This window comes from Oncorhynchus kisutch, linkage group LG18 (assembly GCF_002021735.2).
Source record: "Oncorhynchus kisutch isolate 150728-3 linkage group LG18, Okis_V2, whole genome shotgun sequence".
NCBI lineage: Eukaryota > Metazoa > Chordata > Actinopteri > Salmoniformes > Salmonidae > Oncorhynchus > Oncorhynchus kisutch.
In genome coordinates, this window is record NC_034191.2 from 12,608,662 (window position 1) to 12,619,779 (window position 11,118).

Below are 11,118 nucleotides of genomic sequence, written 5' to 3' on the forward strand. Positions count from 1 at the left end.
GGTTATCTGTTTCTGTGAGTTTGAGGTGGAAGCTCACAACATGCCTGTGCTGGTTTAACTGTCCTGGGAAAGACTGTGTGTGGGTGGACAAGCCGGCCCAGGGGACCTGACTCTGTGTAGAGGAAGAACCCACCCTGTATGGTGGTTAGTTGTTTCATTTGTTTCATTCGATATGTCCAGACGTCTCATGGCATGAAGCAGATTACATACAATACCAGTCAAACGTTTGGACACACCTACTCATTACAGGGTTTTTCTTTATTTTTTAAACTATTTTCTACATTGTAGAATATTAGTGAAGACATCAAAACCATTAAATAAAACAGGGAATCATAGAGTAACCCAAAAAGTGTTAAACAAATCAAAATATATTTTATATTTGAGATTCTTCAAAGCAGCCACCCTTTGCCTTGATGACAGCTTTTCAATACCATTTTAAAAAATGCCACTGCTTATAGCTACAAGTTAGTTACAACTATAAGAAATCTAAGATGTGTTAAATAAATGATATCCAGCTCAGCGCTCCAGCTATGCATTGTGTTGATAACTTGCTAGCTAAGTGTCTAGATGTCAGCTATGCATTGTGTTGCTAACTTGCTAGCTAAGTGTGTAGATGTCAGCTATGCATTGTGTTGCTGACTTGCTAGCTAAGTGTCTAGATGTCAGCTATGCATTGTGTTGCTGACTTGCTAGCTAAGTGTGTAGATGTCAGCTATGCATTGTGTTGCTAACTTGCTAGCTAAGTGTCTAGATGTCAGCTATGCATTGTGTTGCTAACTTGCTAGCTAAGTGTCTAGATGTCAGCTATGCATTGTGTTGCTGACTTGCTAGCTAAGTGTCTAGATGTCAGCTATGCATTGTGTTGCTAACTTGCTAGCTAAGTGTCTAGATGTCAGCTATGCATTGCTGACTTGCTAGCTAAGTGTCTAGATGTCAGCTTTGCATTGTGTTGCTAACTTGCTAGCTACGTGTCTAGATGTCAGCTATGCATTGTGTTGCTAACTTGCTAGCTAAGTGTGTAGATGTCAGCTATGCATTGTGTTGCTAACTTGCTAGCTAAGTGTCTAGATGTCACGATCAAGCATCTTGGTTTCAGCAGAAACATTGAATCCCTTCTGGTTCAAGATCCCTGTTGCCAAATTTTTTTTGTGCGAGAGAATAAAATAACATTTCAGATATTACTGTATATCCTGGTATTGGTAGAGAAACGGTATGAAAATCTGAATACCGCCCAACGTGAGTGAGGTGAGTCACATACAGGGCAATGTGATGTGGAGATACTGGAACAGGTGGTGACTGAGGATCTTTCTCATCTAGTATGTAATGCTAGGCCTATCTATGTTCGGCAGATCTATGTTAGGCCTAGCATTACATACTAGATGTATATCTATGTTATGCATTTAGTATGTATGCATTCCTCTGCTGTGATAGGGGCTCCACTGTCCCACTGGCAGATGTATGGGGGAGAGAGGGACATAAATTCCTGCCTTGCGTAACCCTGGGGTCGCTGAGTCCACTCTTTCTCGCTCTGCTCTCCTTCCTCCCTCTTTATCTCACTTTCTCCCTCTCTTCCTGCATTCCCTCTCTCCATCTCTTGGCAATGGACCAAACAAACAGAAATCCCCTCCAGAACACTAAGTGATAGTTGAGTGGACTTCCTCCTGCTCTGCCAGGAACCTGACAGCATTGTCTGATGTCCACATGGCGTAGAAGAGAAAAAACACAAGGATGTTGAGTTGAAAACATTGCTTTGGTTGTCCTTTTTAAAGAGTGTTTTAGTGGTAGTGTCTTACTGGGAGGTGCGTTCTAGCCTGGTAGTGTCTCACTGGGAGGTACGTTCTAGCCTGGTAGTGTCTCACTGGGAGGTGCGTTCTAGCCTGGTAGTGTCTCACTGGGAGGTGCGTTCTAGCCTGGTAGTGTCTCACTGGGAGGTACGTTCTAGCCTGGTAGTGTCTCACTGGGAGGTACGTTCTAGCCTGGTAGTGTCTCACTGGGAGGTGTGTTCTAGCCTGGTAGTGTCTCATTGGGAGGTACGTTTCTAGCCTGGTAGTGTCTCACTGGGAGGTGCGTTCTAGGCCTGGTAGTGTCTCATTGGGAGGTACGTTCTAGCCTGGTAGTGTCTCACTGGGAGGTACGTTCTAGCCTGGTAGTGTCTCACTGGGAGGTACGTTCTAGCCTGGTAGTGTCTCACTGGGAGGTACGTTCTAGCCTGGTAGTGTCTCACTGCGAGGTGTGTTCTAGCCTGGTAGTGTCTCACTGGGAGGTGCGTTTCTAGCCTGGGTAGTGTCTCACTGGGAGGTACGTTCTAGCCTGGTAGTGTCTCACTGGGAGGTACGTTCTAGCCTGGTAGTGTCTCACTGGGAGGTGCGTTCTAGCCTGGTAGTGTCTCACTGGGAGGTACGTTCTAGCCTGGTAGTGTCTCACTGGGAGGTACGTTCTAGCCTGGTAGTGTCTCACTGGGAGGTACGTTCTAGCCTGGTTTCCTGCTGTGTCACTGCTCCATCAACGGTTGATCTCCTTTTGTCAGTCAACTACAACATCTTTCTCTCTCAATTAAATTTAAGGGCATTATTGGCAAGGAAAACATATTTTAACATCTCTCCTCTCTCTCTCTCTAGGACATACAGTTTGAAGAAGGGCCAGTTGGAGAGGGACTATGCCCAGGTAAGAGCCTGTGTTGTACAACCTGAGGGTTTTTCTCTGCTGTCAGGAGCCTTGTCCCTGGAGGAGGGGCTTCTAGCCAGGCTGGTCCTTATCTCTCAATATCTGTCCCTAGGAGTAGAGTGGCTTTTAGCCAGGCTAGCCCTTAACTCTCAATATCTGACCCTAGTAGTGGTGTTAGAGTAGCTTTTAGCCAGGCTAGCCCTTAACTCTCAATATCTGACCTAGGAGTGGTGTAGAGTAGCTTTTAGCCAGGCTAGCCCTTAACTCTCAATATCTGACCCTAGGAGTGGTGTAGAGTAGCTTTTAGCCAGGCTTGCCCTTATCTTCTATCAGTCTATCTAATCTGTTCTATTGGCATGAGCTCACTATACACACATACTTGAGTTACTGCAACACACACACATATTTAGCTAGACACACACACACACACATTATTCTTGAGGACGCTACTACACATGCATACTCTCCTTCTCTCTCTCTCTGTGCTGAGCAGCTGTCCACACAAATAAACATTGTTTTCTGGCCTCATCGGCCTCAGCCCGCTGAACACAGACACTGTTGAACTGTAGAGAGAAAGGGGAGAGGAAGAAGAGGAAGAGGGAGAGAAGAGAGGGAAGAGAGAGAGGGGAAGAGAGAGAGAGGGGACAGAGAGCGAGGGAAGAGAGAGAGGGGAAGAGAGAGCGAGGGGAAGAGAGAGCGAGGGGAAGAGAGAGAGAGCGGGGAAGAGAGAGCGAGGGGAAGAGAGCGCGAGGGGAAGAGAGAGCGAGGGAAGGGAGCGAGGGAAGAGAGAGCGGGGAAGAGAGAGCGAGGGGAAGAGAGAGCGAGGGGAAGAGAGAGCGAGGGAAGAGAGAGCGAGGGGAAGAGAGAGAGAGAGAGAGGGGANCTGCCAATGACTGGAACGAACTGCAAAAATCACTGAAGCGGGAGACTCCACTAACTTCAAGCACCAGCTGTCAGAGCCAGCTCACATCACTGCACCTGTACTAGCCCATCATTAAATAGCCCATCCAACTACCCCATTTCCCCATACTGTTATTATTTGATTTATTAGCTCCTTTGCCCCCCAGTATTTCTACTTGCACACTCATCTTCTGCACATCTATCTCTCCAAAACATGGTTTTTTTTCCTTTTCCCCCCCAACAGACATAGTGTTAGTTATAGGTGTTAGTTATAGGTGTTAGTTATAGGTGTTAGTTTAGGTGTTAGTTATAGGTGTTAGTTATAGGTGAGTTAGTTAGTTAGTTAGTTGTAGGTGTTAGTTATTAGTGTTAGTTATAGTTAGTTAGTGTTAGTGTTAGTTATAGGTGTTAGTTAGTGTTAGTTATAGGTGTTTATGTTAGTGTTAGTTATAGTGTTAGTTATAGTGTTAGTTATAGGTGTTAGTTAGTTAGTGTTCGTTATAGGTGTAGTTATAGTGTTAGTTAGTTAGTTAGTTATTATAGGTGTTAGTTAGTTAGTTAGTTATAGGTGTTAGTTATAGTGTTAGTGTTAGTTAGTTAGTGTTAGTTATAGGTGTTAGTGTTAGTTAGTGTTAGTTATAGGTGTTAGTTAGTTATAGTGTTAGTGTTAGTTAGTTTAGTTATAGTGTTAGTTATAGTGTTAGTTTAAGGTGTTAGTGTTAGTTATAGGGGTTAGTGTAGTTATAGGTGTTAGTTAGTTAGTTATATGTTTAGTGTTAGTATAGGTGTTAGTTTAGTGTTAGTTATAGGTGTTAGTGTTAGTTAGTTAGTTAGTGTTATTATAGGTGTTTATATAGGTGTTAGGTATTAGTTAGTGTTAGTTATAGGTGTTGTGTTATTAGTTAGTTTAGTTATATTAGGTGTTAGTGTTAGTTAGTTAGGTTAGTTATAGGTGTTAGTGTTAGTTATAGTGTTAGTTAGTGTTATTATAGGTGTTAGTGTTAGTTATAGTGTTAGTGTTAGTGTTATTTATAGGTGTTAGTTAGTTAGTTAGTGTTAGTTATAGGTTTAGTTATAGGTGTTAGTGTTAGTAGTTAGTGTAGTATAGGTGTTAGTGTTAGTTAGTAGTGTTAGTTATAGGTGTAGTTTATTATTAGTTAGTGTTAGTTATAGGTGTTAGTGTTAGTTAGTGTTAGTTATAGGTGTTAGTTTTAGTTAGTTAGTGTTAGTTATAGGTGTTAGTGTTAGTTATAGGTGTTAGTGTTAGTTATAGGTGTTAGTTATAAGTGTTAGTGTTAGTTATAGGTGTTAGTGTTAGTTATAGGTGTTAGTGTTAGTTATAGGTGTTAGTGTTAGTTATAGGTGTTAGTTATAGGTGTTAGTGTAGTTAGTGTTAGTTATAGGTGTTAGTGTTAGTTAGTGTTAGTTAGTGTTAGTATAGTGTTAGTGTTAGTTAGTTGTTAGTTATAGGTGTAGTGTTAGTTAGTGTTAGTTATAGGGGTTAGTGTTAGTTAGTGTTAGTTATAGTGTTAGTGTTAGTTAGTGTTAGTTATAGGTGTTAGTTAGTTAGTGTTAGTTATAGGTGTTAGTGTTAGTTAGTTTTAGTTAGTTTAGTTAGTTAGTTAGTGTTAGTTAGTGTTAGTTAGTTAGTGTTAGTTATAGTTAGTGTTAGTTAGTTATTAGTGTAGTTATAGGTGTTAGTTATAGGTGTTAGTTAGTTAGTGTTAGTTATAGGTGTTAGTTATAGGTGTTAGTGTAGTTAGTTAGTGTTAGTTATATGTTAGTGTTAGTTATAGGTGTTAGTTATAGGGTTTAGTGTTAGTTAGTTAGTGTTAGTTAGTTAGTGTTAGTTAGTGTTAGTTATAGGTGTTAGTTACTTATAGGTGTTAGTGTTAGTTATAGGTTTAGTTAGTTATAGGTGTTAGTGTTATTATAGGTGTTAGTTATAGGTGTTAGTGAGTTAGTGTTAGTTATAGGTGTTAGTGTTAGTTAGTGTTTAGTTATAGTGTTAGTTATAGGTGTTAGTGTTAGTTAGTGTTAGTTAGTGTTAGTTATAGGTGTTAGTGTTAGTTAGTTAGTGTTAGTTATAGGTGTTAGTGTTAGTTAGTGTTAGTTATAGGTGTTAGTGTTATTTAGTGTTAGTTAGTGTTAGTTAGTTAGTGTTAGTTATAGGTGTTAGTGTTAGTTATAGGTGTTAGTTATAGGTGTTAGTGTTAGTTATAGGTGTTAGTGTTAGTTATAGGTGTTAGTTATAGGTGTTAGTGTTAGTTAGTGTTAGTTATAGGTGTTAGTGTTAGTTAGTGTTAGTTAGTGTTAGTTAGTGTTAGTTATAGGTGTTTTAGTAGTAATATTTTTTATTTTTTTAATGAACACAAAAGCATTAACATATGCCTTATATGATCTATTATTCACTTTTAAATGTAAGTGTTACCAGATTGTGTTATGATGAAAGGTAAGACAGTTCCACCAAGTTCATATGGTGGGGTTTTATCCGTTTCAGCCTACGTTTCCAGTCCAGACTCAATGGCCATGTCAGTAATTGAAAGGACCATTGAACAGCAGGAAATATCCCAGTTTGTGTCTTAACCTTTTAGGCCCTTTGAAGGTGGAATGTGATCTCTTCTCAAGCCAATGGTGAAACCACATGTTGCCAACGGCAAAAGGCACTGCTGAGATTTGAACTCAGGATCTCCTGTTTACTAGACAGGCGCTTTAACCAACTAAGCCACAGCACCAGGTGATTTCTCTAGCTGCTGTGGAGTGTTTTGTTTTAATGGTTCAGAGGTCCCATTGACGGGTGACTCAGTTCTTTGTAATGCAGTCTCCGGAAGTTCAGCACACTCCTCCTAAACAGGATATTCAAAGTGGAGAGGTAGGAATGCAAGTCTTTGAGCCCTTCTTTAACAAACTTAAACTAGAAATTCAAACTAAAAAAGTTTCAGTAGATTATATTGTTGTTGTTAAGGTTAATTGAATTTGTATTTTCTGTTATTTATTTTTTCAGCCTAAGTGATCGAAGTTGAGTTTATTTTAAATTAGTTGAGGCTTTGAGTATATCGTAGTAAAACAGTCTGCCCCCTGTGAGGATCGAACTCACGACCTTCAGATTATGAGACTGACGCGCTGCCTACTGCGCCAAAGAGGCCTGGAGGAGATTGGGAGCATGTGTCTCTTTCCATGACATAGGGAGCTTGTGTCTGTTTCCGTGTGTCAGGTTTCTGGGGTAAATGGTGGAGGTGGGGTTAAATTCTGATCCCTGATTGGCTGATGGTGCTTCAACCAGAGGCTCTAGTTCAGAGCACAGCTTTAGACCAGAGATGCCTAGTCTGTCTGTATGTCTTTTCAACTGTTGGTCTGTCTGTGTCGTTCTATGTAAAGAAGGCACACTGGTGCAGTCAGGAGAGAGAGAATATAGTGTTTTGTGGTTTGTGTGTGTGTGACACAGTCCCATTCTGGACAGAGAGAAGAGAGTGCATTTCTCTCTCTAAACAGTGACTAGGGAACCTGTGGAATTTGATTGGGATTTAAACCCAAAATGTTTACGGCTCAGTTTCTCAGGCACACACACACACACACACACACACACACACACACACACACACACACACACACACACACACACACACACACACACACACACACACACACACACACACACACACACACACACACACACACACACACACAGAGTAAAGAGCTTGATGAGGTCTCTTCCTGTCTAGGCTGTAATTAGTGTTTGAGGGGATTGTGGGTAGCCTAATTATGCTCTCTAAGTGTCGCCTTCCTCCTCCCATCTATCCATCCATCTCTCCCTCTGTCTGCAGACCCCCTGACTGCAATCATTGTGTCCTTCTGTTTGAGACGCCGGAACAGGGTTTGTTCTGGGGTCTCGGCCCTAGTAGTGGGTCAAGTTGAGAGGGGGAAGGGTGGGAGGTTATCTGTTTCTGTGAGTTTGAGGTGGAAGCTCACAACATGCCTGTGCTGGTTTAACTGTCCTGGGAAAGACTGTGTGTGGGTGGACAAGCCGGCCCAGGGGACCTGACTCTGTGTAGAGGAAGAACCCACCCTGTATGGTGGTTAGTTGTTTCATTGTTTCATTCGATATGTCCAGACGTCTCATGGCATGAAGGCAGATTACATACAATACACAGTCAAACGTTTGGACACACCTACTCATTACAGGGTTTTTCTTTATTTTTTAAACTATTTTCTACATTGTAGAATATTAGTGAAGACATCAAAACCATTAAATAAAACAGGGAATCATAGAGTAACCCAAAAAGTGGTTAAACAAATCAAAATATATTTTATATTTGAGATTCTTCAAAGCAGCCACCCTTTGCCTTGATGACAGCTTTTCAATACCATTGTTAAAAAATGCCACTGCTTATCGCTACAAGTTAGTTACAACTATAAGGAAATCTAAGATGTGTTAAATAAATGATATCCAGCTCAGCGCTCCAGCTATGCATTGTGTGATAACTTGCTAAGCTAAGTGTCTAGATTTCAGCTATGCATTGTGGTTGCTAACTTGCTAGCTAAGTGTGTAGATGTCGCTATGCATTGTGTTGCTGACTTGCTAGCTAAGTGTCTAGATGTCAGCTATGCATTGTGTTGCTGACTTGCTAGCTAGTGTGTAGATGTCAGCTATGCATTGTGTTGCTAACTTGCTAGCTAAGTGTCTAGATGTCAGCTATGCATTGTGTTGCTAACTTGCTAGCTAAGTGTCTAGATGTCAGCTATGCATTGTGGTTGCTGACTTGCTAGCTAAGTGTCTAGATGTCAGCTATGCATTGTGTTGCTAACTTGCTAGCTAAGTGTCTAGATGTCAGCTATGCATTGCTGACTTGCTAGCTAAGTGTCTAGATGTCAGCTTTGCATTGTGTTGCTAACTTGCTAGCTACGTGTCTAGATGTCAGCTATGCAATTGTGTTGCTAACTTGCTAGCTAAGTGTGTAGATGTCAGCTATGCATTGTGTTGCTAACTTGCTAGCTAAGTGTCTAGAGTCACGATCAAGCATCTTGGTTTCAGCAGAAACATTGAATCCCTTCTGGTTCAAGATCCCTGTTGCCAAATTTTTTTTGTGCGAGAGAATAAAATAACATTTCAGATATTACTGTATATCCTGGTATTGGGTAGAGAACGGTATGAAAATCTGAATACCGCCCAACGTGAGTGAGGTGAGTCACATACAGGGCAATGTGATGTGGAGATACTGGACAGGTGTGACTGAGGATCTTTCTCATCTAGTATGTAATGCTAGGCCTATCTATGTTCGGCAGATCTATGTTAGGCCTAGCATTACATACTAGATGTATATCTATGTTATGCATTTAGTATGTATGCATTCCTCTGCTGTGATAGGGGCTCCACTGTCCCACTGGCAGATGTATGGGGGGAGAGGAGGGACATAAATTCCTGCATTGCGTAACCCTGGGGTCGCTGAGGTCCACTCTTTCTCGCTCTGCTCTCCTTCCTCCCTCTTTATCTCACTTTTCTCCCTCTCTTCCTGCATTCCCTCTCTCCATCCTCTTGGCAATGGACCAAACAAACAGAAATCCCCTCCAAACACTAAGTGATAGTTGAGTGGACTTCCTCCTGCTCTGCCAGGAACCTGACAGCATTGTCTGATGTCCACATGGCGTAGAAGAGAAAAAACACAAGGATGTTGAGTTGAAAACATTGCTTTGGTTGTCCTTTTTAAAGAGTGTTTTTAGTGGTAGTGTCTTACTGGGAGGTGCGTTCTAGCCTGGTAGTGTCTCACTGGGAGGTACGTTCTAGCCTGGTAGTGTCTCACTGGGAGGGTGCGTTCTAGCCTGGTAGTGTCTCACTGGGAGGTGCGTTCTAGCCTGGTAGTGTCTCACTGGGGAGGTACGTTCTAGCCTGGTAGTGTCTCACTGGGAGGTACGTTCTATGCCTGGTAGTGTCTCACTGGGAGGTGTGTTCTAGCCTGGTAGTGTCTCATTGGGAGGTACGTTCTAGCCTGGTAGTGGTCTCACTGGGAGGTGCGTTCTAGCCTGGTAGTGTCTCATTGGGAGGTACGTTCTAGCCTGGTAGTGTCTCACTGGGAGGTACGTTCTAGCCTGGTAGTGTCTCACTGGGAGGTACGTTCTAGCCTGGTAGTGTCTCACTGGGAGGTACGTTCTAGCCTGGTAGTGTCTCACTGCGAGGTGTGTTCTAGCCTGGTAGTGTCTCACTGGGAGGTGCGTTCTAGCCTGGTAGTGTCTCACTGGGAGGTACGTTCTAGCCTGGTAGTGTCTCACTGGGAGGTACGTTCTAGCCTGGTAGTGTCTCACTGGGAGGTGCGTTCTAGCCTGGTAGTGTCTCACTGGGAGGTACGTTCTAGCCTGGTAGTGTCTCACTGGGAGGTACGTTCTAGCCTGGTAGTGTCTCACTGGGAGGTACGTTCTAGCCTGGTTTCCTGCTGTGTCACTGCTCCATCAACGGTTGATCTCCTTTTGTCAGTCAACTACAACATCTTTCTCTCTCAATTAAATTTAAGGGCATTATTGGCAAGGAAACATATTTTAACATCTCTCCTCTCTCTCTCTCTAGGACATACAGTTTGAAGAAGGGCCAGTTGGAGAGGGACTATGCCCAGGTAAGAGCCTGTGTTGTACAACCTGAGGGTTTTTCTCTGCTGTCAGGAGCCTTGTCCCTGGAGGAGGGGCTTCTAGCCAGGCTGGTCCTTATCTCTCAATATCTGTCCCTAGGAGTAGAGTGGCTTTTAGCCAGGCTAGCCCTTAACTCTCAATATCTGACCCTAGTAGTGGTGTAGAGTAGCTTTTAGCCAGGCTAGCCCTTAACTCTCAATATCTGACCCTAGGAGTGGTGTAGAGTAGCTTTTAGCCAGGCTAGCCCTTAACTCTCAATATCTGACCCTAGGAGTGGTGTAGAGTAGCTTTTAGCCAGGCTTGCCCTTATCTTCTATCAGTCTATCTAATCTGTTCTATTGGCATGAGCTCACTATACACACATACTTGAGTTACTGCAACACACACACATATTTAGCTAGACACACACACACACACACATATTCTTGAGGACGCTACTACACATGCATACTCTCCTTCTCTCTCTCTCTGTGCTGAGCAGCTGTCCACACAAATAAACATTGTTTTCTGGGCCTCATCGGCCTCAGCCCGCTGAACACAGACACTGTTGAACTGTAGAGAGAAAGGGGGAGAGGGAAGAGAGGAAGAGGGAAGAGAGAGAGAGGGAGAGAGAGAGAGGGGAAGAGAGAGGAGGGGAGAGAGCGAGGGGAAGAGAGAGAGAGGGGAAGAGAGAGCGAGGGGAGAGAGGAGAGCCCGAGGGGAAGAGAGAGCGAGGGAAGAGAGAGCGAGGGAAGAGAGAGCGAGGGGAAGAGAGAGCGAGGGGAAGAAGAGAGCGAGGGGAAGAGAGAGCGAGGGGAAGAGAGAGCGAGGGAAGAGAGAGGCGAGGGGAAGAGAGAGCGAGGGGAAGAGAAGAGAGAGGGAGAGAGAAGAGAGAGAGGGGGAAGAGAGAGAGAGAGAGAGGGAGAGAGAGAGAGGGGAAGAGAAGAGAGAGAGAGGGAA

The 11,118-nt window shown here is 43.1% G+C and overlaps 1 protein-coding gene and 1 non-coding gene across 2 annotated transcripts in view; one reads left to right on the forward strand and one right to left on the reverse strand.

Annotated features, from left to right (window-relative positions):
* The window catches only part of LOC109880529 (F-BAR and double SH3 domains protein 2), a 107,115-nt gene that overhangs the window by 39,078 nt on the left and 56,919 nt on the right, over positions 1–11,118 (forward strand). Inside the window, 1 exon segment of the mRNA XM_031796322.1 lies at positions 10,031–10,166. Coding sequence (XP_031652182.1) covers positions 10,031–10,166 — 136 coding nt within the window.
* On the reverse strand, positions 6,226–6,299 carry trnat-agu (transfer RNA threonine (anticodon AGU)). Its single transcript has one exon. It is a non-coding gene; the product is annotated as a tRNA-Thr (tRNA).